Below are 25,126 nucleotides of genomic sequence, written 5' to 3'. Positions count from 1 at the left end.
AACTTTGCTCATCTTCAGAACACAAATGAAGACACTTTAGATGAAATCTGAGAATCCCGAGATGCTTAAAGTCCAGAAAAGGAACCAAAAACATTGTCAAAACTGTCAATGTGACTTTAGTGGTTGAATTGTAATTGAGTCCCAAGAACACTTTGTGCCGTTGAACCATAGTGGCTGTTTTTTGCCGCTGTCTTCTTCAGTATATCGTCATTTGCATTCAGCAGAAGAAACTCAAACAGGTTTTGAACAAGTAGAGGATGAGTAAATGACAGAATTGTAATTTTTATGTGAACTACCCCTTTAATGCTTCTTTAAGTAAAGGTAAAGTCCTTCGTGTATGTGTGTGAATGAGTATGGGTGTTTGCCATAATGGAAGGGCATCCGCTGCTTAAAACATATGCTGGATAAATTGGTGGTTCATTCTGCTGTGGTAACCCCAGATCAATAAAGGTACTAAGCCAAAAAAGAATGAATGCTAAGCACTGTATGTCCAATAATGTCTAATCTGAACTGTGTGCTACTCTTGATGGAAACAGATCTGTCTGCAGTTATGTTATAAAATATGAAATTTGTAATTAAAAACAGATTATGAATGTTGGAGTGAAGGATAATGAGTGAATGACTAAAAATGAGTGTGTGAAAGACCAAACAGGGTTAAATTAAAAGAAAATTACTGAATTAGTTGATAAGCCCTATATTAGAATCTTTGATTTCATTCGCTCATTTTCTTTTTGGCTTAGTCCCTTTATTAATCTGGGGCCGCCACAGCGGAATGAACCGCCAACTTATCCAGCATTAGCTTTATGCAGCGGATGCCCTTCCAGCTGCAACCCATCCCTGGGAAACATTCATACACACCCACTCACACACTATGGACAATTTAGCCTACCCAATTCACCTATACCGCATGTCTTTGGACTGTGGAGCACCCAGAGAAAACCCATGCGAGCGCAAGGAGAACATGCAAACTCCACACAAAAACACCAGCCGAGGCTCAAACCAGCAACCTTCTTGCTGTGAGGCGACAGCACTACATACTGCGCCTCTGCGTCGCCCCTCTTTAATTTCATACATCTTCACATTCAAATAGGATGCAGAACCACCCCATCACATCCCTTACCACCCCATCAAAATAAAAAATGGGACAGGGTGGTACAGTACATCCAAAAATGGCCACAAATCTCTGTGGTCAAGTTCCTCACCTGGCATACATTCATTCAATCTAAAATTTACTCTTTTTTGCTTTATAAATGTAAAATAAATAAGTTTACCCTATCTGTTTTGCGTGACGGGGTGGTTGGGTTGAGCTTGATGGACCCTGTCTAACAAGATAAAACAACAAAAAAAGAAATGTAAATGAATTTCTGTAATTTCCTGCTTTTAGTCTTGGAGGGTGCAGGGCACATATGATGTCAATTCTGTTTTTGTGATGTCATTTAAAGCAAAAGTAAATCATTTATAGATGAAACAAGTTAGTGTGACGGGGTGGTAAGTCAAACTGAGGGATGCACACAAATCATGAAATATTTACAAAAAATATAAAATTAATGAAATAAATATATCTTATGGAAATAGAAACACACATATAAACCTCAAAACAAAAACAAAAAAAAATTGGGAGGAAAAACGTTATTTATTTGGTTATATTTTAGGTGCAAATGCAATGTTAGTCAGCACGGACATGTGAAATTTGTTATGTAATCATGAAAAAGTATTAAAAAAAGAATATTAATCTTTAATAATAATAATTTTTATATATTATGCTAGCAAGAACCCTTGAATTAATTATTTTAAGCTTTGGAAACACATTTTAGGACATTTTTGTGCTTCATGCAGCTCATCAAATGTTACGGACACAAATGGCACCCATTTCATAGAATGACCCAAAAATATTTAGAGTAAAGGTTTTGATCAACTCCAAATACTAAATATATGTGTGTCTGTGTATGTGGGAAAGTGGAAACCGAGGGAGAAATGTATTAATAAGTCATGACTGCAACAGTAAGTGGCAATAAAAAGCTAAACAAAAAAGACTTTTATTTTGGCGTGTCGTGTGACGTCATAAGGCTGCGCCGCTACTGTGCTGTGATTCAACTGGAGAAAGGTTTGTGTTTAAAACTATATATAACGATATAACGGATAACGGATTGATTAAAGTTTCCGGTTTGCAGCCAATGTTAAATGATATACCCACTGTTGACGATATATAAGTGTGTAATAAGTGTTTTAATGAAGGTTTAATTTATTAAAAAGCATAATGTCATTCCATTCTAAGTATACATCTCTATATAAGAAATGGAGTAACGTAGTATTATTCAGGTAATTTGTGGCCATTGTTTCTTGCTCTGATTTACTCTTTTACCTGATTTCTGTTGAAGCAAGTGTTGAAGAGAAGTTATTTTGTTTCTGCTCATTGTTTTATTTATTTTAAACAGGACATTTTTATTGTTTTGTTCATTTTAAACAGGATAAAGTGTCCAAACGCAGAGAAAAACTCCTGCTGAAGCGACTGATCTTCACACTGTTATGAAGATGGCGTTTATTAAAGAGGAGAGTGAAGATGTGAAGATTGAAGAAACATTCACAGTCAAACATGAAGATCTGCAGGAACAAACAGGTTGGTTTTCATACTGATATATTTTTAATAATAAGAATACTAAATTAAATCTATCTTGCAGCCCTGAGTGTGCTGCCTAGTTCTCTTAAATGCACATAAACACTCAGGAATGAGTTTATTCCTGTTACTTGTTCTCGTGTCTTTTGTCATTATTTTATGCATTATTAGTCTCCCATTTTCTCTACCTACTTAAGGTTATTGCTTTTCTTGTTCTCCTACTGTTTGTAAAGCGTCCTTAGGCACTGGCGCTATATAAAATAAATAAAAACAATAAATTTTAAAAAGTTTAACTGAGCTGATATTTGACCGACAGTATTCTCATAGAATATATCTGCTATTACAGTGATAGTGTTGGCTTAGTACTTTCTTCAGATAGTATCTAGAATTACATAATTATTATAATAACTAATTACCAGTGCTATTGTGTTTAAACAGGGTTTCACACATAGAACACACATACTTAAAGTATAATCTGTTTCTTATCCGAGGCTGAGTGTAGTCTCAGCCGTCTTTATCAAAACTGGTTAAAAACCGTTATAATCTACATTCAGGCAGTTATATCCTTACTACACAAAGTCTATCTTGAATAAAAAGTAGAATCACCTTAAAAGAATCAACCGTAAAAACAGCCAAATCACTTTAGACATTTTAGATAGTATTAACTCATAGAAATAACAATGGAGACAGTTGCTTCCAGTCCTCAGCTCCACCCAAGGTCTCCGTGACCTCTGACCTAGTTTGGTGGCTCCTGAAAAAGTTACACAGAGACAGGCAAATGCACTGAACATTCTTATATTAAGCAATGTGTTAACTTATTCATTAGTTAAAATCAATTCAAAGTTAATTACTCATTGAAATAATCAAATAATCATATTTAATAAAGATAATGAGAAACAAGATGATGAGGAAAGGATAAACGTTGATTCATGCTGAGACGGATTGAAAGGTATAAATCTGAATCCCTCAGTCTTAAATTCCAAAATCTAAATTTTAGGCCATAAAAAGTCTTGTGTTGTAGGTCTTAAATCTTATTTTAAACAAGTCTTAATTTTCTTTTGTTCATGTTTTGCTACCCAATCTGGCCAAAACCCATACAATCACCAACAATCCATCTTAATAAAACTTTCAACTTTTCATTCAAAAAGGTCATTTTAACTCTATTTATCATAATGGTTTAATTATTTTCCTTACAATAACATTTGTTTAAACATGCTCCATGTATTTACTGCTGAGGACATCGAGCTGGACAGATTGTTGTGCATAGATTTAGTTTATTATAGTTTTTAAAACTTTTAAAACATTTGTTCATTTAATTTTTATTTTAAAGAAAGTTTATGTTGGAAAAAAATTTATGGATACAAGTAAAGCTTGCTTGTTTTTTTATTTAAGATATTTTGTTAAGAAATATATAAAATATTTAAAATCATTATTATTATTATTCATTTATTATTGTATTATTAAATGTATTAAATTATAATAATTTTTGATGGGACAAATAAAAATCTTTTTCATCTGGGCCAATTGAAGAATTCCATAGCCTTATGAGTCTAAAATTTCATTTATAATAGTCTTAAAAAGTCTTAAATTTAACTTGGTAAAACCTGCAGAAACCCTGGTTTACAGTATGTCAAATAATGTGGATGCCCCAATAATAAATATGCTGAATAAAATGGACACTAAAATAATTAATTATTATAAAACATTGTACAGTAATCTACAGTTTATGATGATGTGTTAGGACAACATGAGTCAAAACAAACAAATTATAGTGGAACAATAACATTTAGCATTGCACTGACTACAACTGGCCAACAAACTAGTCTAAAAATGACTTTTGCTGCTTAAGAAATGGATTACAGCATGCTGATGATATGCTAAACATTTGAGTGTAATGTTCGTCAGTATTGACCATATTCTTCACGTACCAGCAGGCGCCGCCATTGGAATCTTTTTACCTGAGACTTTAGATCCTAAAAACAGTGTTATGCTGCTTAGGCATGGGGCGATAACAGTTTTCAAGGTATACCGCAGTTTGTAAAAAGGCCAGGTTTTAAAACCGCCAATATTTTCTGCTGTACCGTTCTTATGGTATATTTAAGGTTTTCGTTTATGTTTTTTTTTTTTTTTTAGGGCAACAGTATCTCCAGCAGAAAAGATATCCAAAGATGCCATTTTAAATTGTAAAGAAATCTGCGTTTATGAAACAAATGAAGACAGCAGAAGTCAAGGATGCATTAGAATTTTTTAGTCTGACATGTTTACTGCTCCAAAATATTTTAAAAGTTTCTTAAAAGAAAATATATTGTGTTCAAAGGGGAAAAGGTGTTTGTTTTTTACCCAGACATTTAAAAAGAATATATTTTAGAGCAGTAATCACAGTACCCTGAAACAGTGTTATTCAAGGTTATCATACCGTTAGAATCTTATACTGGCCCATGCTTAATGCTGCTTGATGTTGCAAAGTCATATTTTCTAATTTTATTATTTTGCTTTGTATGTAGTCATGAACACACTTGTTTGTAGAGCTAGTAGCTGTTTATTTTTCCTGGTCATTTCTCCAATAGGCAACTTAAGTTCTAAAACAATAGCATATGAGATCAGGGCCCTGTTTCAGCCAGAAGGTTAAGTGAAAACTCAGAGTATGTTAACCCTGAAATGAGAGAAACTCTGGCTTTCTGTTTCAAAATGGCAGGTTTGTCAAACTCTAGAAAGCAGCGTAAGCCTGTTTCTGAAAGAGAGGTAACTTAAACTCAGAGTCAGTTACTGTGTGAATCTAACCTGGTCAGTAGCAGGATTTATTCTCTAAACTCTTGAGTTTCTGTCGGTCTCCTTCCCTTTTTTAAAGATGAAGCGGTATTTCTCACTTGGGTTTAAGTCCAGCCACCTATTTTTATATGCATTTTGGATAGGCTATGAGCATTAAAAAAAATCAGTTGATGGAAACGTCATGATGCACATAACTTTTGAAATATAGGCATAAAAAACATGCGCATAACTGAGTAGGAAAAACGTTTTATTCCATAAGAAAAGATAAACGTACGTAAAATACGCAAGCACTTTTACTGAACAAATTACAGTATGTGCATTAAAAAGAGGTTTGTTATAAGAGATCATATGATGATAAAAATGTGTGTGAATGGACAAACCAGCAGGCTGAGCACACTGTAAAACATCTGAAATGTTGTTTTGGTCATTCTAAAATGCTTTAATAATATTTTTATTAAAGTTATTATATTATGAATGATCTCCAGTGTGAGTTATTGCTGTGTATCTATAGGTTGGCATTGGCTATACAATGCCACTAGAGGGAGCTATAAGTACACAAAAGGTCCAGCAGAATGTATGTGTTATGTTGTTTGGAAATTGCCAGTAAAGAGCACGTTAACACAGTTCAAACCCATAGTCTTTATTTAAAAGACACAACATCCAGTGTGTCTGGAGCATGTCAAGAGTGTCTGTTCTCCGCGTCTCATGGCTTCAAACCCCACCACGTGTTCATTGTGTGTTGGCATTGTCCTCTGAGGTGAAAGTCATTTATTAAAAAAGAAAAGATTAATGTAGCTTCTCCTACTGCAGAAAATTCAGGTTTACTGTTGCTATTTGGCACCAGCACCAGTTAATCAGGAAGTGACTATTTTGTTCTCTTTGATTCATTGGATGGAAACACACGCTGCTTTATTTGCATATCTCTTATCCGATATTCCAGTTTTTTTACATAATTTAATTCACATTTTTGAATGGAAACAAAGCTATTGCCTACATTTCAGTCACACAAAGAACAAAGTCACGTACGAGAATGGCTTGTCCTTCTTTAATGAATAATTAGCTTAAATTTACAGACCTTCGACAGGGACATGTACTGTAACTAAATTAATGGGATTATTACTTGTTCTAAAAACAATTTTTTAGTACTGCTTACATTCTTATTATTCAAATGTTTTTATTGATTTTTCAAAAGTCTTCAATTTTTCCACAACACACATATTGAACAACAAATTAACATGTTACATAGCTACAAACATAAGCAGGTCGCACACCAGAAGCGCTGCTCACGCCACGCAACGCCATGCATGTTATGTCCTGTAAAGATGACTCAAAATGCCATAGAACTTATATACTTTTTATTGGTGTCCTTCCTTTTCTTCTCTCTACTCTCACACACACCAAAACTCGTGATCCTGTCTAGCATTCACGTCATCACACATTTTTCATTTTCAAGTGACCTGCGCTCTTTAATTATTATTTGTGTAAATAAACACATTACCCTTATTAAACTCAAGGTAATGATTAACTAACTACATTTACATTTAGTCATTTAGCAGACGCTTTTATCCAAAGCGACTTACAAATGAGGACAAGGAAGCAATTCACACAACTATAAGAGCAGCAGTGAACAAGTGCTATAGACAAGTTTCAGGTGTGTAAAGTCTAAGAAGCAAAGCATAAATTTTTTATTTTTTTTTTTTTTGAGAGAGTACAGTTAGTGGTATAGCCAGAGAGGCAGTTACAGATTAGGAAGGAAAGGGGAGACTAAACAGTTGAGTTTTTAGTTGTTTCTTGAAGACAGTAAGTGACTCTGCTGTTCTGATGTAGTTAGGGAGTTCATTCCACCAACTGGGCAGATTGAATGCGAGAGTTCGGGAAAGTGATTTCTTCCCTCTTAGGGATGGAACCACAAGGCGACGTTCATTCACAGAACACAAGTTTCTGGAGGGCACATAAATCTGCAGAAGTGAGAGCAGATAAGAAGGAGCAAAGCCAGAGGTCGCTTTGTAAGCAAACATCAGAGCTTTGAATTTGATGCAAGCAGCAACTGGCAGCCAGTGCAAACGGGTGAGTAGCGGAGTGACATGTGCTCTTTTGGGTTCATCAAAGACCACTCGTGCTGCTGCATTCTGGAGCAGCAGAAGAGGTTTGATAGAATTAGCTGGTAGCCCGGCTAGCAGAGAGTTGCAATAGTCCAGTTTGGAGAGAACAAGAGCTTGAACAATAAGTTGAGCTGCATGTTCAGATATGAAGGGTCGGACCTTTCTGATGTTATAGAGTGCAAATCTGCAAGATCGAGCAGTTCTAGAAATGTGCTCAGAGAAGTTTAGTTGGTCATCAATCGTTACTCCAAGGCTTTTTACCATTTTGGATGCAGTAACAGTTGCCCCATCCATCTGGATTGAAAAGTTATGGTGTAGAGTCGGGTTGGCAGAAACTTCAAGCATTTCTGTTTTCGCGAGGGTAAGCTGAAGATGATGATCTTTCATCCAGTGTGAAATGTCTGACAGGCAGGCTGAGATGCGAGCTGGAACCGAGGGATCATCAGGGTGAAAAGAGAGGTATAGCTGGGTATCATCAGCATAGCAGTGGTAGGAAAATCCATGTTTCTGGATGACTGGTCCTAAAGATGTCGTGTAGATGGACAAGAGAAGTGGCCCAAGAACAGAGCCCTGAGGTACCCCAGTGTTTAGATGCTGTAGGTTGGACACCTCTCCCCTCCAAGACACCCTGAATGACCTGTCAGAGAGGTAAGATCTGAACCATTGAAAACAGTGCCTGCAACGCCCAGTGACTCAAGCGTAGATAGCAGGATCTGGTGGTTTATAGTGTCAAAAGCAGCTGATAAATCCAGCAAGATGAGGACAAACTATGCAACAATGCATTTTAGAACTCTAAACATAGGTTTCTATCAGGGTACACACACCAGCACCGCAAGTCGGCGGCTGTCGGCAGCGCCTAGCCACGACTTGGGAGACTGTTCATATTTCTGCTGTGCCACAGAGCGCCATCTGATTAGTTTCCTTTTAAATACCATGTGAATGTGCGTGTCTGGTGTGTGATACTTTCAACTGTCATGTGCGCGCCGTGTCGCGGCGCATTCGGTGTGTGACGCTCTATACTCACACCCCATAAAAAAATATTAAAAAAATGGAGAAAGAGAAAAATAAATAGGTAAATAAAAATAGATAAAACAAATAAGAAAATTTGGGATAAACTCTCACATAGGCTATAATATACCCTGAGCGTTCAATGTAGAATAGGAAAGGCTACCAAACCTCATAAAACTTTTTTGTAGAGCCTCAGATGGTGTAGTAAAGGTGCTCGAGTTTAAGATTTGATAACACTTCTAATATCCAATGTTTGTGGGATGGCGGGTTTGTTTTTTTTTTCCACCTGAAAGAGAATCAGGCGTCTGGTCAATAAAGATTTTTGCCAGCTTGCTCCTAAATAGGTGAAGCCTATGAAGCAACTTAAACTGACGAAGGCCATGTCGAATACATTCAGAAGATGAGTTTACCAGTTCTATGGCATATTGCTAGGCTTGATCTGATATTTCTAGTCCCAGTTCGTCTTCCCATTTTTGCTTTATACGATTTAGGCATGGGGAGGCAGTTGTTTGGATCACTTCATAAAACATGGACATCATACCCCTTTGATGGGTCCATATTTACCAATTCATCTATCCAGCATGCTTCTGGTTCAGTGAAGGAGAGAAGTGTTTTTTTAACGAAACTACGGAGCTGAAGGTACCTAAAAAATTTGACTGGGGACTCTCAATGTCTCTTCTTAACTGTTGAAATGAGATAAATATGCCATCTTTAAACAGGTCCTTCACACAGTTAACTCCGTTCCTAGACCATAATTGGAATGCTGAATCTATAAGAGGGAGGGATTAATGGATTTAACAAAATGGAAGGCAATGCTTGTTTATTATTGAAGTGAAGTCTGAATTGTGACTGTATTCTGAGTGATCCATTAAAAACTGGGTTATTCGTAGAATATTGTTTACTCACTGGAATCTGAGCACAAAGTAGTGAGCGTAAAGACACTGGATTAGACGTGCTGTTCCATCAGTAACCAAAGTGGGGCCTCATCATTACAGATGCTCGTCTGAAAGAGTATGTAAACGGGCCAATGAAATGCCAATGAATTTGCAGCGCCAGCTTGCGCACCTGATGCTTGTTGCAATCAATTTAGAAATAAAAGCACAGCGAAAGCAAGGTGAGGCATCCTCTTTTAGCTGAAGAGACTGATACTTACAGCTAAGGGACAATCATTATGGCTTTGCAATATAGCATTTCCGTTCCCCTCCTCAGGGAACGAGGGTTACTTTAGTTACCAGAGCGTTCCCCTTCAGATGGGGAACTTCAATGCTATAGTGGAATTAATCCACTTATGGAAAATGTCTGGAAAAAGTCATAATTACTGCACCTTACCTTCGCCTCCGATGAAAGGATAGCCAGGCATAGTGTGAGCACACCTGCATTATAGAGAGGCGCGGTCTTCCAACGTGTTCCCTGGCCCTTACTTATCCCACTTCAAAGAAGATTTATGGATTTAGATATATTCTAGATACTTTCTAGGAATTTAAATACGACAGTACGTTGGGAAAGCATGCAGTCCCAATAGGGAGGACACTGCGGAGATCACCTGCTACCCAAGTGGGGAGATATGATGGCAGAATATATGGACTAGCCCTGAGAAGGGGGAGTACGCATATAATAAGATGGTTAGCGGAGAGGGAAGACACGGGACCGCCTGTGAGGGGGAACTGCACCGCGGCTGAAAAAGCATATAGGATCGCCTATTGGCGATCACGCATAGCAGGCACCTATACCCAAAAACGTGGTCTGACTAGAGGGCAGACCTACAACGTAATGGGCCAGCGAGTGACTCCTCGTTCAGCGTTTTGTTCAGCGTTTCAACACCTTAACCGAGTGTTTTCCTCAATCACCAAGGTTTACTTAATACCCTTGAGGAAACCGGCTCCACTCGCAGATTGTAAAACCTTGCAAACGTATTAGGTGTTGCCCAACCCGCAGCTCTACAGATGTCTGTTAGAGAGGCGCTGCGTGCGCGCACCCAAGAGGATGCGATGCTCCGAGTGGAGTGCGCATGCACTCCTGGGGGACACGGCTTGCCCTGGCTCAGGTAAGCGAGGGAGATGGCATCCACTATCCAGTGGGCCAACCTCTGTTTCGATACGGCACTTCCCTGCTCCTCAAGATCCTCGCTTGGGTCTCTCAGCAGAGCCAGCTCCTTTTTCACTATACTAAACTCTTTTTTTGCAGGGTAGTAAGAGAGTCAGAGTATCCAGCCAACACAGACTCCAGACCAATCACTCGCTCTTCCGCTGCTTAAACTCTGGCGTAAATGTGCTCCACAGCATTGCGTAACTCTGTCCGAAGCTGGTCAATATGATTGCAAAGTTCATTTGACTGTGCAACGGCCTTTTCTTAAATTTTAGCAATCAAATCGCCCTTTAGTGCATCAATAGCTTGAAGGACTGCACTGTTATCACTCGCCGGAGCCGTCTCTTTCTTGGATGCAGCTTGCCTCTCGGGGTTAGCATTAGCATGGAGGCTAGTAGCGAAATCCGCCTCCCTACGGTTGCTTCGGCCTGTATTCATCCTGATTCAAGTTGAATTACGCTCAGAACAGCTAGACTCTGACACTTAAATGCTTATTTTCTAGTATAGGTAGGTTTAAGGTAATAGTATTTAGGATAAGAGCAATATTAAACGAAATTTTAAGTTTCACGTGAGGACCTCAGCGGTTTGCTACTTTATATCGCGCCGCTCCAACCTGAAGTCCAAGACAAAAAATATAACAATAATCACAATGAAACACAAAACCCTCAGCACTTATAACTCAAATGAAAGTGAAAGGAAAAAAATACAAATGATTTCAGGCCAGCAGATTCATCAGATTTGAAAATGGGGAAAAATAATACTGTTAATAATAGCACGAGGAGAAAACAAAACAAGAGAAATAAAATGAGAATTTAATCAAAGAAAACAACTTTTGCTTCTTACCCACGGAGCGATGGGGTCAAGGGACATGAGAGGGGAATGGCAAATGTGGAGGTGTGGATGTGAAGGTTGAGGGCGTCGATGAACCCAGTCAGTGAGTAGTTGCCTCGAGTGCCTAACAGGAAACTCCGTCACTGTTGACTGCGGGATGAAGGCTTTTGGCAGCTGACTTCATCCCAGCGAGATAAATCAGTAAGTTGATTTTGTTCAGGACACACTGCACTGAAGTCTTTGATGACGCACTCTTTCACAGATGTCACGAGCGCTTCAGTGACAAGACAGTGGTCATTGCTCCGTTGCTTTGATACGTACTTTCGCTTTTTGTTTCTCACAGCCAGTCATTAAGTTTACACTGCTCGTCTCAACCTGGTTTCTCTACTCGTTTCCCCACATTGCAACAGTTCAGTCAACTTCTCTTTCTTCCACACACCACATAATGCTGCCCTCTTCAACTCTTCTCCTCTTCCTTTATACTCACACCCATTTCCTTTCTGCCGTCCCATGGGTGTAGACCGATTAAAAAAACACCAAAAATCATAAATGCATGATTATATGCTGTCATAGCTTTGCAATCAAATATATGTTGTTATAATAGAGGCCAATAGAGAAAAGCAACCATGAATATAACGAAAAGGGAGTAAATTTGCCCAGAGTGTATTGAGATTTTTTTTTTATTTCAAAGCATTTTCCCAGAATATGTCAAAAAAAGATGTCCCCGACATATCAGTCTGTTTTCTGAAACACAGAGAAAGTTTTGGCCAAATTAAGCCTCAAAATCACCCCAGAATGTATGAAAATGACCCAACAGCACACAGGGGGAAAAGTGCACATTTCAACCTTTATGCAGATGCTGTACAGGTATGTCTCATGTCTGAGAGGCAAATATTCAGCTGTTTGTTCAGCTGTTACCCCAGAACTTTTTCTCTGGTGCATTTACCAGTCAGGCACAGGATGAACAAGTATTCCCTGTCTGCTTTACAAATTTTAGAAAAACATTTTGTTTTATATTATGAATATATACGAATAAAAATAGGCCATTTACAGCTTTTGTAAAGATTGCTTATTATCTCCAGAATATCAGACCTTGAGGACTGTTATGGATTTTCATGAAATGCAATCAAACAATAAACTTTCTGATCTGAGAGGAAGATCAGGAAACCGGCTGATTAACTGTTCTATTCAAATCAACCTGAGACGGTTGACAATAGGCTGGAAACACAGAGCTACACCTTACCAGGGGGGAATGCAAGAAATGTTATCCTTCTCCTTTCACCTCAAGTCCCACTTCTTCACCCTTTAGTTACCTTCTGATCAGAGCAGATCATTCACATTTTTACATAAAATGTCTAAAGTTTTAAAATGGTGTGTCTTGTGGCACTATGTTCATGTTTGGTATCATTTTAAATATCCCTGTGTGATTGGTAAAATGGTCTTAATGTCACTGTACTATTTCACTAGTATATGTTGATTTGGTTTTTGGCTTTGATAAGACCTTTGCCAGATGCTCCCCCTCCTTATAGAGGGTCTCGGTGATGCTTCTATAATCTTGAATTTATGGCTGTTTGTTCTGAGTTGAGTATTTAAAGGAAATGTGAACAAATATCATTGGGATCTTGTAGCCAAGACATCCCTTATGCTTATGCTTATGACTTATGCTGCAACATACTTCTCTGGTCAGGTATGCATCTCTAACTCTTTGATTTGTTTTTGAGTAATGGATGTTGTATTTTTACATTATCAGCTCTGAATTGGCTTTCCGATTGTTTATTGTGTAATTGGCATAATACAATTTTACCTGACAAATAAAATGTTAATGTTTTGACTCATTCTGAATTCTCCTGAAATCTTTTTATATCCAGTAGATTATGTGAAGTCTGCACTACTTTTGTGATTCAACATGATTAGACTTTCGATTTTAAAGGCACATTTGACTGTACGGAGCAGTTTGGCACAACAGCACGGAGATCTTTAATCTGATTTTAACAAGTTGCATGGGATTGGCTAAATTGACTTTTTTATGATGAGTGAGCAGTTTGCAACCAGTCTATTTGAATATTAGTTAATCTTGCACCCTCTGACTAACGTCACAGTGTCGAAACACTGTCCGTGGAAAGTCACACAAACCCGGGGCATAAAACTCTGAGCGGCGTTTGGTCCCTAATAAACATAAAACTGAAGAGTAAAGAATCGGATCTAAATCAAAACTCTAAATTAAGTCCTAACTGATTAATGTGATTCGTTCTTACAATTAGAAATACAGTCTAAGTTTTAGGATCACTTAAAATTGGAGTCAGATTAAATTCAGAGCTAAAAAACGAATATAAATAAATTATAATAGATAACAAAAAAAATTTCAGAAGCACTAGAAAAGGCTTGCATGCATTTAACCTTCGACCATGCTGTTAGTTTCGTCATTGGGCTAATAGATGGACTTCTACACTTTCAAATCTGTGTCTTATCAATATGACCAAAATAACTTTTATATTCAATTATGTAAGAAACTCTGAAAACTGGACTGACAGTTTCAATTTACTATAACTTCTATGTTAAGTGTCTTTGGCACAGTTTACATTGTAAAAGCACTAGATAAATAAAGATGAATTGAATTGAATCTGCTTAAATGTGTACACGTTAATGGACCGAACTAAATCTGATCTGATTTATTTTACATGTAACTTTCATCACAATTACAGTGTGTGTAGCCAATGTTTCCAGTGTCTTTTCACTTTTTAGCATTTGATGAGAGTTTTTAAGACTTAATGAAAACTAATGTTTTTTTTTCTATATATTTCAGACCTAGTTGAAGAGAATGAGGGGAGGAAAGAGGAGGAACATCATGTCAAAATTGAGGAAAAAACTAATTTACAGACTGATGGTATTTTGAAAAGGAGAGTCAAGAATCATTTCACCTGCACTCATTGTGGAAAGAGTTTTGGAAGAAAAGGCGATTTTAAAATTCACATGAAGATCCACAATGAAGAGAAACCATTCACATGCACTCAGTGTGGGAAGAGTTTCAACCAATCATCATACCTTAATCAACACATGAGGATCCACAGTGGAGAGAAACCTTTCACATGCACTCAGTGTGGGAAGAGTTTCATCCGCTCATCATCTCTTAAGCTACACATGATGAGCCACACTGGAGAGAAACCATTCACATGCACTCAGTGTGGGAAGCGTTTCAGCCAATCATCACACCTTAATAAACATATGATGAGCCACACTGGAGAGAAACCATTCACTTGCACTCAGTGTGGGAAGCGTTTCAGCCAATCATCACACCTTAATAAACATATGATGATCCACACTGGAGAAAAACCTTTCACATGCACTCAGTGTGGAAAAAGTTTCATCCGCTCCTCATCCCTTAATCTACACATGAGGATCCACACCGGAGAGAAACCATTCACATGCACTCAGTGTGGGAAGAGTTTCAGCCAATCATCACACCTTTATCAACACATGAGGATCCACACTGGAGAAAAACCATTCACCTGCACTCAGTGTGGGAAGCATTTCAGACATTCATCAGCCCTTAATCTACACATGAGGATCCACACTGGAGAGAAACCATTCACATGCACTCAGTGTGGGAAGAGTTTCAGCCAATCATCATCCCTAAATCAACACATGAGGATCCACATTAGAGAGAAACCATTCACTTGCACTTAAGCCGTGGTCACACTGGACTTTTCTCCCCATAGACTTCTATTCCTCTTCTTCTTTGGCTCTCGGCGAAGGCGGTCGCACTTTTTTCCCTCTCCGTCCCATATCTCTCCTCGCTAGCTCCTCTTGTCTTTGTCTTATTCTATCTCTGAGACTCTCCATGCCCTGCTATCCAAACAAATAAGGAATTATGGATTTGATCAACTGGTCTCTGAATGCGATTGACACCATCTTCTCGACGAGAAGTTTGGGCTCGGGAGAGCCCACCTGTCCTGCGGGGACGTTTGCAGCTGGATACGTGATGGACGGGTGAGAGAAGTGGCGCGTCCTGTGCCTGGCTGCTCTGTCTCTGAAGGATATTGAAGACATTTACCTATTCGGAACTTTGATAACAGGGTTTCTGCTGATGGGCTTATGTGGGGCCCTGGCGTATCGACGAATGATGAAAGCGGTCAGTGCTGCTCAAAACCCCACCAGGCTGGCCGGCTTGATTGAAGCGCTGATGGGCAGGCTTGCTAATAATCATATTAGATCGCAAACTGGAAAACATCGGGGTGAAGTTAGCAGCTTTGCAACAAAATTTGGCCAGATCTGGAGAATGAGTGATGGACATTAAATATCTGTGAAATTGGCAGGTATTGACCTAAAGTTGAAGTATCTTTCTACTCTTTCGGCTTCCCTGTGTTTTCTTTTCTCCTGCCAGACGGCCTCAGCTGGAGGAAAACAACTTCTCCCGGATAGCAAGATAAGGAGACGCTCTGAAATTCCTGCTCCCCGTCAAGGACACCTGTTGGACTATACAGGCTTACGCACACACACACACAGATACACATCACGACACTTCCTGGCCCCAATCCAACGCCTTCGTATGCTTTCACCCACTGGAGGGGGTGAGCGGGTCTGCGATCAGCGCCTCCATGGCTGCAGGACCTGATGGCTGCCCGCCCTTACCGGACTATATCCACACCCCCTGTTCCCATCCCCTGTGGCAATGTTATGTCTTGTCGGTGTGTTTTTGTGCTAGATTGCTGGGGCTTTTTGTTATCCCTGATCTCACATTGCTCTAACTTAAGAGCAAGGTGAGAGGGACTTTTTTGCCTCTTTTTCCTGATTGTATTTTATTTCCTGTTCCACCCCCTGTGACCTGTCTTACCTGGAGTTGTGATGTCTGTGCACGGTCGGGGGGTTCCATTTACCTGCATTTCGTTGCCTTGTACTTGTATATGTGTGATGACAATAAATTGAATCTAATCTAAAAAATTGAATCTAATTCATACGCACGCAAATGCATCAGACCGGAAACGCAAGTTCGTGCATCAAGTTTCGCAGTTTACTGTGTTGCAAAGTACAAGCTTGGTGAACTCTGACCTGCGAAATCGCATCACTTGACTGTGTGAGACCAATCAAAGATCAAAACATAACCTCTCTGGACAGAAATGTAAAATATGGACCAATCTCTCGCTTTTTTTAATGTCTAATCATCTTGTTTAATTCTGCCCCTTTTCGCAGCGCTGTACAACAGAATTTCGCATGCTCAAACTCTAATGTTACCTCACCTTCGGTGTGGGATGAGTTTCAGCAACTCATCAGACCTTAATGAACACATGAAGATCCACACTGGTGTGAAAGAGCATATGTGCTGTGAGTGTGAGAATACTAGTGTTACAGCTCCAAAATTAAAACTGTGGACCAGACGATTCACACTGTGACGAGAGGATTAATCAGTTAACACATCTGGAAACAGAAGAGGATTCACACTGGAGAGAAACTGTACAGATCTGATCAGTGTCTACAGAGTTTCGCTCATTCGGCGCAGCTTAAGAAACACATGGACAAAAAGTTGCACACATGACATGAATGCAGCAAATATTTACTCATGTGCAAAGGATGTTTCATGTCTGAATAATGTTTGAATAAACGGCTGAGTGATGGTATACTGTTTTCCAATACTCCTACACTGCAGTAGGTGGGGTTGTAAATGTGTTGCGCTCCTCGCCTTTACCATAAACACAATGATGGCGGCTGAAAGAAGAACAGTTTCATAAACATCTGGCAAACAGCACCTCTGCGGCATAAAATCTCTTTGCAAGTGATTGTACAGGTGTAGATGCATCTGTACTCTACTCTCCAGTGCATTCATGTAGCTAGTGTTGTTTTGGATGATGTTCTCTGTCTGACTCCCTGAATGAGAAACAAATCACTGGGAAGACACCGCACATCAAAGAAGGTGGAGCTCCAGGACGGTAAGTTTGCAGTATACCAGGGCCTCAAGTTTAGAAAGCTCATTCAATTATCCTGTGTTGCATCTTTTATTAGTAAAGTTTCTTTACTTTTAGGTTCAAGATACTTTCTAGTTTACTACATTTACTTTTTTGAGTAGAATTCAAACTTGATGAATATTTTATGATTTAGGCAGAGCGACAGGTATTACGTTTTACAATATTAATACACTGTGATGATCCCAAGACTCCTGATTGGACTATGTGGTAAACCCTGATTGGATGCCTGCATTACTCATCAATGGATATAAAAGTTGTTGTGCTAGCTACCTTAGGATGCTGTGGCTACTCTGGAGTCTTCATGTCAAGACCTGCCATCTCATTGACTCTTTAACGTTATGGTTTTGTTTTGCACTACTTGAATTAAGTAGTTAAAGTGTTGTTGTGATTATATTCTAAGTTCTTTATTATTATCCCTAGACATTTGTTGGTTGCTTTGATTGATTGTTCTATGAGTTACATTTTCTAATAAATAATTTGCATTCAGGCTATTTTGTTAGCTCATCTCTCTTTTATGTTGCGACTCAAACAAGCGGGGTCATAGCATTTTGTAAAATGTGTCCAGTTGTATCTGAGATCTTGTCCTATCATTCATGACCATAAGTGAGAGTAGGAGCCTAGATTGAGCGGTAAATTGAGAGAGCAGAGCACCTTTAGAGGTTTGTGGAGTGAGGTTTACCTGCACAGCCCTTCACTAGCTGGCCTCCGTTATACCTGCTTAAAAGTGGTTGGGAATGTGCCAGTGTGGAGTGAAGGAAGAGAGTGAATTTTTCTTTAGAGGGTGTTGTTTGATGGAGATTTAGGCTGGATTTGACTGCTACTTTGAGTGTTTTTTGGTGTAAAGAAGGAGGCCAGCTGATAAGGAGTTGGTGGAGGAGGACAGAGCAGGGTATAAAAGGTCCTGAATAGTTTGCGGATGTCTGAAGTGGTGGTAATTTTGTTATGGTAGTATGGGTTTTGGCCGAATGAAGTTGGGAGGTTAATGTCAACTGGGTTTGGTACCTGCTAAGGTCAGTGGAGGCTTTTTGTTTTGTGCCATGCTCTCTCTGTTGCCCTGGGTGCTGTTTGATGTTATCTCAGAACATGCCCTAACACCAACCATTCTCTCAAACCATCCGACAGCCAGGGGTTAGAGGGAGTAGGGTGCATTGGTCTGGTGGAGACAGGACAGATGTCACCTAGGCAGGATGTTAAAGTGGAACAGAGTGTTTCTGCTGGACTATTTACATGAAGAAGTGCGAACTGTGTGTGTGTGTGAGGGAAGAGAGGATGTAACAGTGGAGAAGAAGTGTGTGGAGGACAAACACAAATGAATTTTTGATATCAGCAATTAAGTCTGAAGGTAGCCTACATTTAGTGAAGTTTCACAAACTAATTTCGAGAGGAGCATGTGATTTGATTGACCGCAGCTGGTCTCTCATCTACAATCATTAGTTAGCCAATCAGATTAAACCAAACTCACTATAAGAAGCTTAGCAAAAAATGACTCCCTTATCTTCGTTTTCCGAAGAAAGCTCTTGACAGGACTGCTCCAGCTCCTTCACAAGCTTGTAAAATTCAACATCTCTCAACAACCCATCAACAATTCTACTACCATCATCTGACTACAACAAATCAACAACAACAACAGCAGCAATACAAGAACAGCGGATATAACAAAACAGCAGCATCAAATATACTCTCACATCAACAAACAGCAACATGGACAGGAACGAAATCTCTGCTCTCCCAGAAACACCAGCCCCGGCCAAGCTCACCAAGCTCAGCCTGGAAGCCGACTTGATACAGAGGCTCCAATAATTCAATTCAATTCACCTTTATTTGTATAGCGCTTTTACAATGTAGATTGTGTGAAAGCAGCTTCACATAAAAGGTCATAGTAAATTGGAACAGTGTAGTCCAGTTTTTTAGTGTTTAAGTTCAGTTCAGTTTAGCTCAGTTCAGTGTGGTTTAAAAATCCCTACTGAGAGTCCAAACACTGAAGAGCAAATCCAACGGTGTGCAGCTCTACAGATCCTGAACCATGCAAGCCAGTGGCGACAGCGGAGAGGGAAAAAAAACTTCACTAATTGGCGAAAGTGAAAAAAAAAAAACCTGAGAGAAACCAGACTCAGTTGGGCACGACCATTTAACTTGTGCAGAGCTGCAGTCTTAGTGGCGGAGGCTTGAAGCTGGCCTCAGTGAAGACTCGTCTGTCCTTGGAGCGTCACAGGAGTCAGTCTCATGTTCTCCACCCCTCCATGACCACCACAGTAGCTGCTCAGGATACGGCCTGGTCCAGGATATGAAAACCTTGGGATCATCTCATCGTTGGTCTTGGATCGATTCAGTGACTCTGCATAGTCTGAGGGCCTCGGGAAGAGTATCCCCAGGTGGAAATGGAGAATAAAGAGAATAATTAGCGTAGCTGCTGTTCATAGTGTATATAAACAAGGTGCAGAAACCTCTGTGGAAGCCCGCTAAGTGGTGCACTGAGTGTATGCTTTACTAAACAGATAGGTCTTTAATCTAGTTTTGAATTGGGAGAGTGTGTCTGAGCCTCGGACGTTATCAGGAAGGCTATTCCAGAGTTTAGGAGCTATAAATGAGAAGGCTCAACCTCCTTTACTCGACTTTGCTATTCTAGGTACTACCAGAAGCCCTGAGTTTTGAGATCTTAAAGAGTGAGTTGGATTTTAGCGAGACAGAAGGTTGGTTAGATAAACAGGAGCTAGATTATTTAAAGCTTTATATGTAAGAAGCAATATTTTAAATTCAATACGAGACTTAACAGGCAGCCAGTGTAAGGAGGATTAAATTGGGGTGATGTGATCAAATTTTCTAGACCTGGTAAGAACTCTGGCAGCTGCATTTTGTACTAATTGAAGTTTGTTAATAGAGGATGCTGGGCAGCCAGCAAACAGTGCATTACAGTAGTCTAGCCTAGAAGTCATAAAAGCATGGACTAGCTTTTCTGCATCTGGTATGGATAGCATACTTCGTAACTTAGCAATATTTCTCAGATGAAAGAAAGCAGTTTTTGTGACATGGGATATATGATTTTTTAAAAGTTAAATTGCTGTCTAATATGACACCCAGATCTTTTATAGTAGAGCTAATGCTAACTTTGTATCCCTGTAATTGTAGGTCGAGTTGTGATATCTGCTGTGTACAGGATTTAGGCCCAATAAGTAATAATTCTGTTTTGTCTGAGTTTAAGAGAAGATAATTTTTGGTCATCCAGTCTTTAACATCTTTAATACACTCAGTTAGCTTGGACAGTTTAGACATCTCATAAAGTTTAGTTGAAATATATAATTGAGTATCATCTGCATAGCAGTGAAAGCTGATCCCATGTCTTCTAATAATGTCTCCCAGGGCTAGCATGTATATTGTAAACAGCAAAGGGCCTAAAACGGATCCTTGAGGCACCCCGTACTTTACTGGGCTGACTTGTGAATGCTGTCCATTAATATTCACAAACTGGTAACGGTCAGCTGAGTATGACTTAAACCATTGTAGAGCCTGTCCCTGGACACCTGTTGACTTTAAGCGATTTATGAGGATACTGTGGACAATGGTGTCAAGTGCCGCTCTAAGAGTGAGTAAATCTAATAGCGAGATGCACCCTTGGTCAGCAGCTAAGAGTAAATCGTTGGTTATTTTCACCAATGCAGTTTCTGTACTGTGATGAGCTCTGAAACCTGACTGAAACATTACAAAATCATTGTTCGTTTGCAGAAAGGAGCATAATTGAGCAGAAACAACTTTTTCTAGCATTTTAGACATGAACGGAAAATTTGAAATAGGCCTATAATTAGCTAAGTTGCTGGGGTCCAGTTGTGGTTTCTTAATAATAGGCTTAATAACAGCTAGCTTGTAAGGATTTGGAACATGGCCTAAAGATAAAGAAGAGTTGATAACGTTAAGAAGAGGTTCTATAACAGGTAGCAATTCTTTCAGTAATTTAGTTGGAATTGAGTCCAACATACACGTAGCTGGTTTAGAGCCATTTATAATTTTATCTAGCTCTTCCTGTTCTAAGATTTTAAAGCACTGTAGGTTATTTTGATTCGGTGGGATGTTAACTGGATCTGATGTATAAGGCGGTACAGAAAGTTTAATATCTCCTATTTTCTGTCTAAAGCCTTCTATTTTTTTCTATTTCTGAAGCCTTCTAAGTCATCACTACTAATTTGCGGTGGAACATTTTGTTCCAAAGATGACCGATTATTTGTTAATTTAGCGATGGTGTTAAATAAGAATCTAGGATTGTTATGATTATTTTCTATCAGTTTGCGGAGGTGCTCAGCCCTGGCAGATTTTAGAGCCCTCCTATAGCTGGACATACTGTCTTTGTACGCAATTCTAAAAACTTCTAAATTAGTTTTTTTCCATTTACGTTCCAGGGCACGGGTTGCTGTTTTGAGAGCGGGGGTATGACTTATACCATGGTGTAGTTTTATTCTCTCTAGCCTTTTTTTAGTTTGATGGGTGCCACAGTATATAGAGTGCTAGTAAAGATGGCATCCATGCTGCTGGTTACTACATCAACTACGTCATTTGCGTTTGTGGGTGCATTTCGAAATAAAGAAAGATCAGGTAAGTTATTTATAAATTCATCTTTGGTGGATGGAACAATAGTTTTACTAGGGCGATATATCGGAGCGGATCTGCTAATTTCAGGTAAACACAGCTTATATAGTAAGAGGTAGTGGTCTGTAATATCATCACTTTGTGGTATAATCTCTACATCAATGACCTCAATTCCGTAAGACAGAATTAGATCTAGTGTATGCTTTAGGCGATGGGTTGGTCCAATAACGTTTTGCTTTATCCCTAGTGAATGTAGTAGATCCATAAATGCGAGCCCTAATGTGTCGTTAGCATGATCTATGTGGATGTTAAAGTCTCCTACAATTAGTATTTTAACAGTTTTAACTAGTAAGTCAGAGATAAAATCAGAAAACTCTTTTAGAAAATTGACATAGGGTCCTAGGGGTCTATATATGGTGATTAGAGCAAGAGATAACATTTTTATTTTAATTTGGTTGTTGCATAGTGCCCGGAAGCATAACATTAAGCGCTAATACTTCAAAGGAGCTAAACATAAGTCCGTTTTTCTGATTAACATTAAGAATATCACTAAAGATTGACGCATCTCCACCACCACAGCCAGTTTGACGAGCCTCATGTTTATATAAGAATCCTGGAGGAGTTGCTTCATTTAAGCTAATATAGTCATTTTGTTTCAGCCAGGTTTCAGTGAGACAGAGTGCATTAAGATTGTTATCTGTTATTATTTCATTTATGATAAGTGCTTTAGGTGCTAGTGACCTGATGTTTAGGAGACCAAGCTTTATGAAATTTGTGTTTTCACTTTTTAGTGGTTTTTCTGGTTTAATTCTTAATAGATTATTTCTGGAGCACACAGTACGTTTATTTCTTGATCTAGTAATACGAGGAACAGACACAGTCTCTATGGGGTTAGCCAGATATGCATTACTGATATTATGTGGGACGAATAGGAGTCTGTATGGCTAAATTGTGAATTTTGTGAATTTTTACTTACCAGTCAGACAGAGCGAAGTATTCTGGTATTCTATCATCATTCACTGCCGTTATATAGTCAGGTTCATAAATATTTGGACATCGACACAATTCTACAATTTTTGGCTCTATACACCAACACAATGGATTAAAAATTAAACTAACAAGATGTGCTTTAACTACATACTGTCAGCTTACAGTTTACATTTACATGAATCAAGTGAACGCTGTAGGAATTACAACAGTTTGCATATGTGCCTCCCACTTGTTAAGGGACCAAAAGTAATTGGACAGAATAAAAATCATAAATCAAACTTTTACTTTTAAATACTTGATTGCGAATCCTTTGCAGTCAATTACAGCCTGAAGTCTGGAACGCATAGACATCACCAGACTTAATACAGGTATACTTCAGCGCCCAGTGAGTGAACAAATTGTGAGAAATCAGTTTGGGCCAAAATCAAGTTCCATTTAATACATTTATGGGGAAAACTGCAATGAAAATAAGCTATTTGGAATCATGTAATTGACTGTTAATTTCATGGTTGGTTTTTTGTGTGTGTGTGGACAGGATTCAGATGGTGGTGTTGCTGAGAAGGATCTTTAACAAGTTGTCTTTGGCATTTACAGCATTAATGCTGAGGGAGGAGATGCCACCACCCCTCCAGTGGACGTTGGAATAGTGATTGAGGGCGTTGAAGTGCTTCACGACTTGGGAGACATTGCTTCTGCATGCGCACTCTTAATGGGTGTAATATATGCATTGAACCTCAGTTATCCTCAGGAACTGAAAAAAATTCTTTGAGGTGCTTCAAAAAATCTTCCTCCAGCTGGATGCTACGAGACTCAACTAAGGTACAGATGCTCAAAAACAAACTGTATGAGTGAACCAACTAGTGTTGTCACAATATTGCAATTTCTGTACCAATCAAAATTGAAATTGTAAAAATGTCAATTTCCTGCTAACATTTGAGCGCTGTTGAGCGCATTGTTAAACACTTTGGATTGACCATTGTGTTCACATGCTTAACAGAAATGACTGTGATTGGCCGGTAAGGTCATCAGTTCACCACTCTTCTTACAGAGTGCAAACATAGATACAGGGACACGTTTCATTTCACATTGCATTTCAAAGATACTTGGATCAGTCAATCCATTAGCGGATCACTCGTATGTCAGCTTGTAGACCCAACAACTGATCTCCACGGCTTTAAAATGCCCCAGTGTCTCTGTATCTGTGGTTACACACAGTAAATACAGTTTGGTGAAGTGAGTTTGGTGAACTGATGACCTTCACAGCCAATCACAGTCATTTCTGTTGAGCAAGTGTACACAATGATAAATCAGTGGCATGTAAGAACTTGCACTACAGCACTCTAATGTTAGCAGGAAATAAACTTTTTTTAAATTCCACTACAGCTTGGTACTGAATTCCAGTATCATGACAACACCAGAACCAACAAAGAAGAGTTTGTTTAATATGAAGGCACTTTGGACTTAAAACCGTTTCATTTGAAAAAGCACTTGACACTTTTATGTCTTTGTTTTTGTTTGATTGTGACACATACCACTGTTCTGGGTGACATGTTTCTCTGTCATGTAAAGTGTCCAGAGTTATTTCCCTTATTTTATTATTATTATTATTTATTTTTTTTATTTTATTTATTTTTTTTTTTGAAAACTTTATCAGTAACTGGTTAATTTTTCAAAGATTTGACCACTCAGGTAAAACAAAATAAAATCCTGTTGGCGTGTTAGGCTATGTTAAGGCTTCATATTTTTCTAACACCTAGTTGAAAATCTTCCTCCAGCTGGATTCTACCAAATGTTCAACCAAGGTACATGTGTTCAAAAACTAAATTTGTGAGTAAACCAACACTGAGCTATTATGATTTTGTGGAATTTAACATGGTCTTGTTTGTATTTAAAACAGTTTTACTGCAAATACACTTGACACACCACTGTTCAGACTGATATGTTTTTTAAAGTGTCCAGAGTATTTGAATTTTTTTAAAAAAGATAAGATAATCAAGATAACCAACTTTTACAGTGTGCTTTTTTTTCACACACTGTTACTATTGTAATATGTTGTACTACTTTTATTTTATTTTGTGATGGTTTAAATTGACCACTCAGGTTTAAACAAAGTAATGCCATGTAATTGGAAAATGTAAGTCTTTCACATTATTTTCTAATTCTGTGACAACCTTTTTATTGTTGAATCATATATT

At 38.7% G+C, this 25,126-nt stretch overlaps 2 protein-coding genes across 3 annotated transcripts in view; one reads left to right on the top strand and one right to left on the bottom strand.

Moving 5' to 3' along the window:
* LOC130222130 (gastrula zinc finger protein XlCGF8.2DB-like) overlaps positions 1-25,126 on the bottom strand; it is a 237,408-nt gene that overhangs the window by 21,484 nt on the left and 190,798 nt on the right. The window lies entirely within an intron of this gene.
* Positions 2,061-24,886, top strand: LOC130222155 (gastrula zinc finger protein XlCGF8.2DB-like). 2 transcript variants are annotated; one of them, XR_008836357.1, is made up of 4 exons: positions 2,061-2,104; positions 2,468-2,617; positions 14,213-17,330; positions 23,526-24,886. XR_008836357.1 is itself a non-coding variant. In XM_056454781.1 (3 exons), exons 2-3 carry the CDS (start codon positions 2,527-2,529, stop codon positions 15,091-15,093), a joined length of 972 nt encoding a protein of 323 aa, XP_056310756.1. In that variant the 5' UTR covers positions 2,061-2,104; positions 2,468-2,526; the 3' UTR covers positions 15,094-22,344. The 2 variants fall into 2 exon arrangements, 1 of the variants encoding a protein (XP_056310756.1); XM_056454781.1 differs by lacking the exon at positions 23,526-24,886 and having other exon boundaries at positions 14,213-22,344.

The sequence above is a fragment of the Danio aesculapii genome, chromosome 4 (assembly GCF_903798145.1).
Source record: "Danio aesculapii chromosome 4, fDanAes4.1, whole genome shotgun sequence".
Taxonomy (NCBI): Eukaryota; Metazoa; Chordata; class Actinopteri; order Cypriniformes; family Danionidae; genus Danio; species Danio aesculapii.
This window is presented reverse-complemented; position numbering and strand designations above follow the sequence as displayed.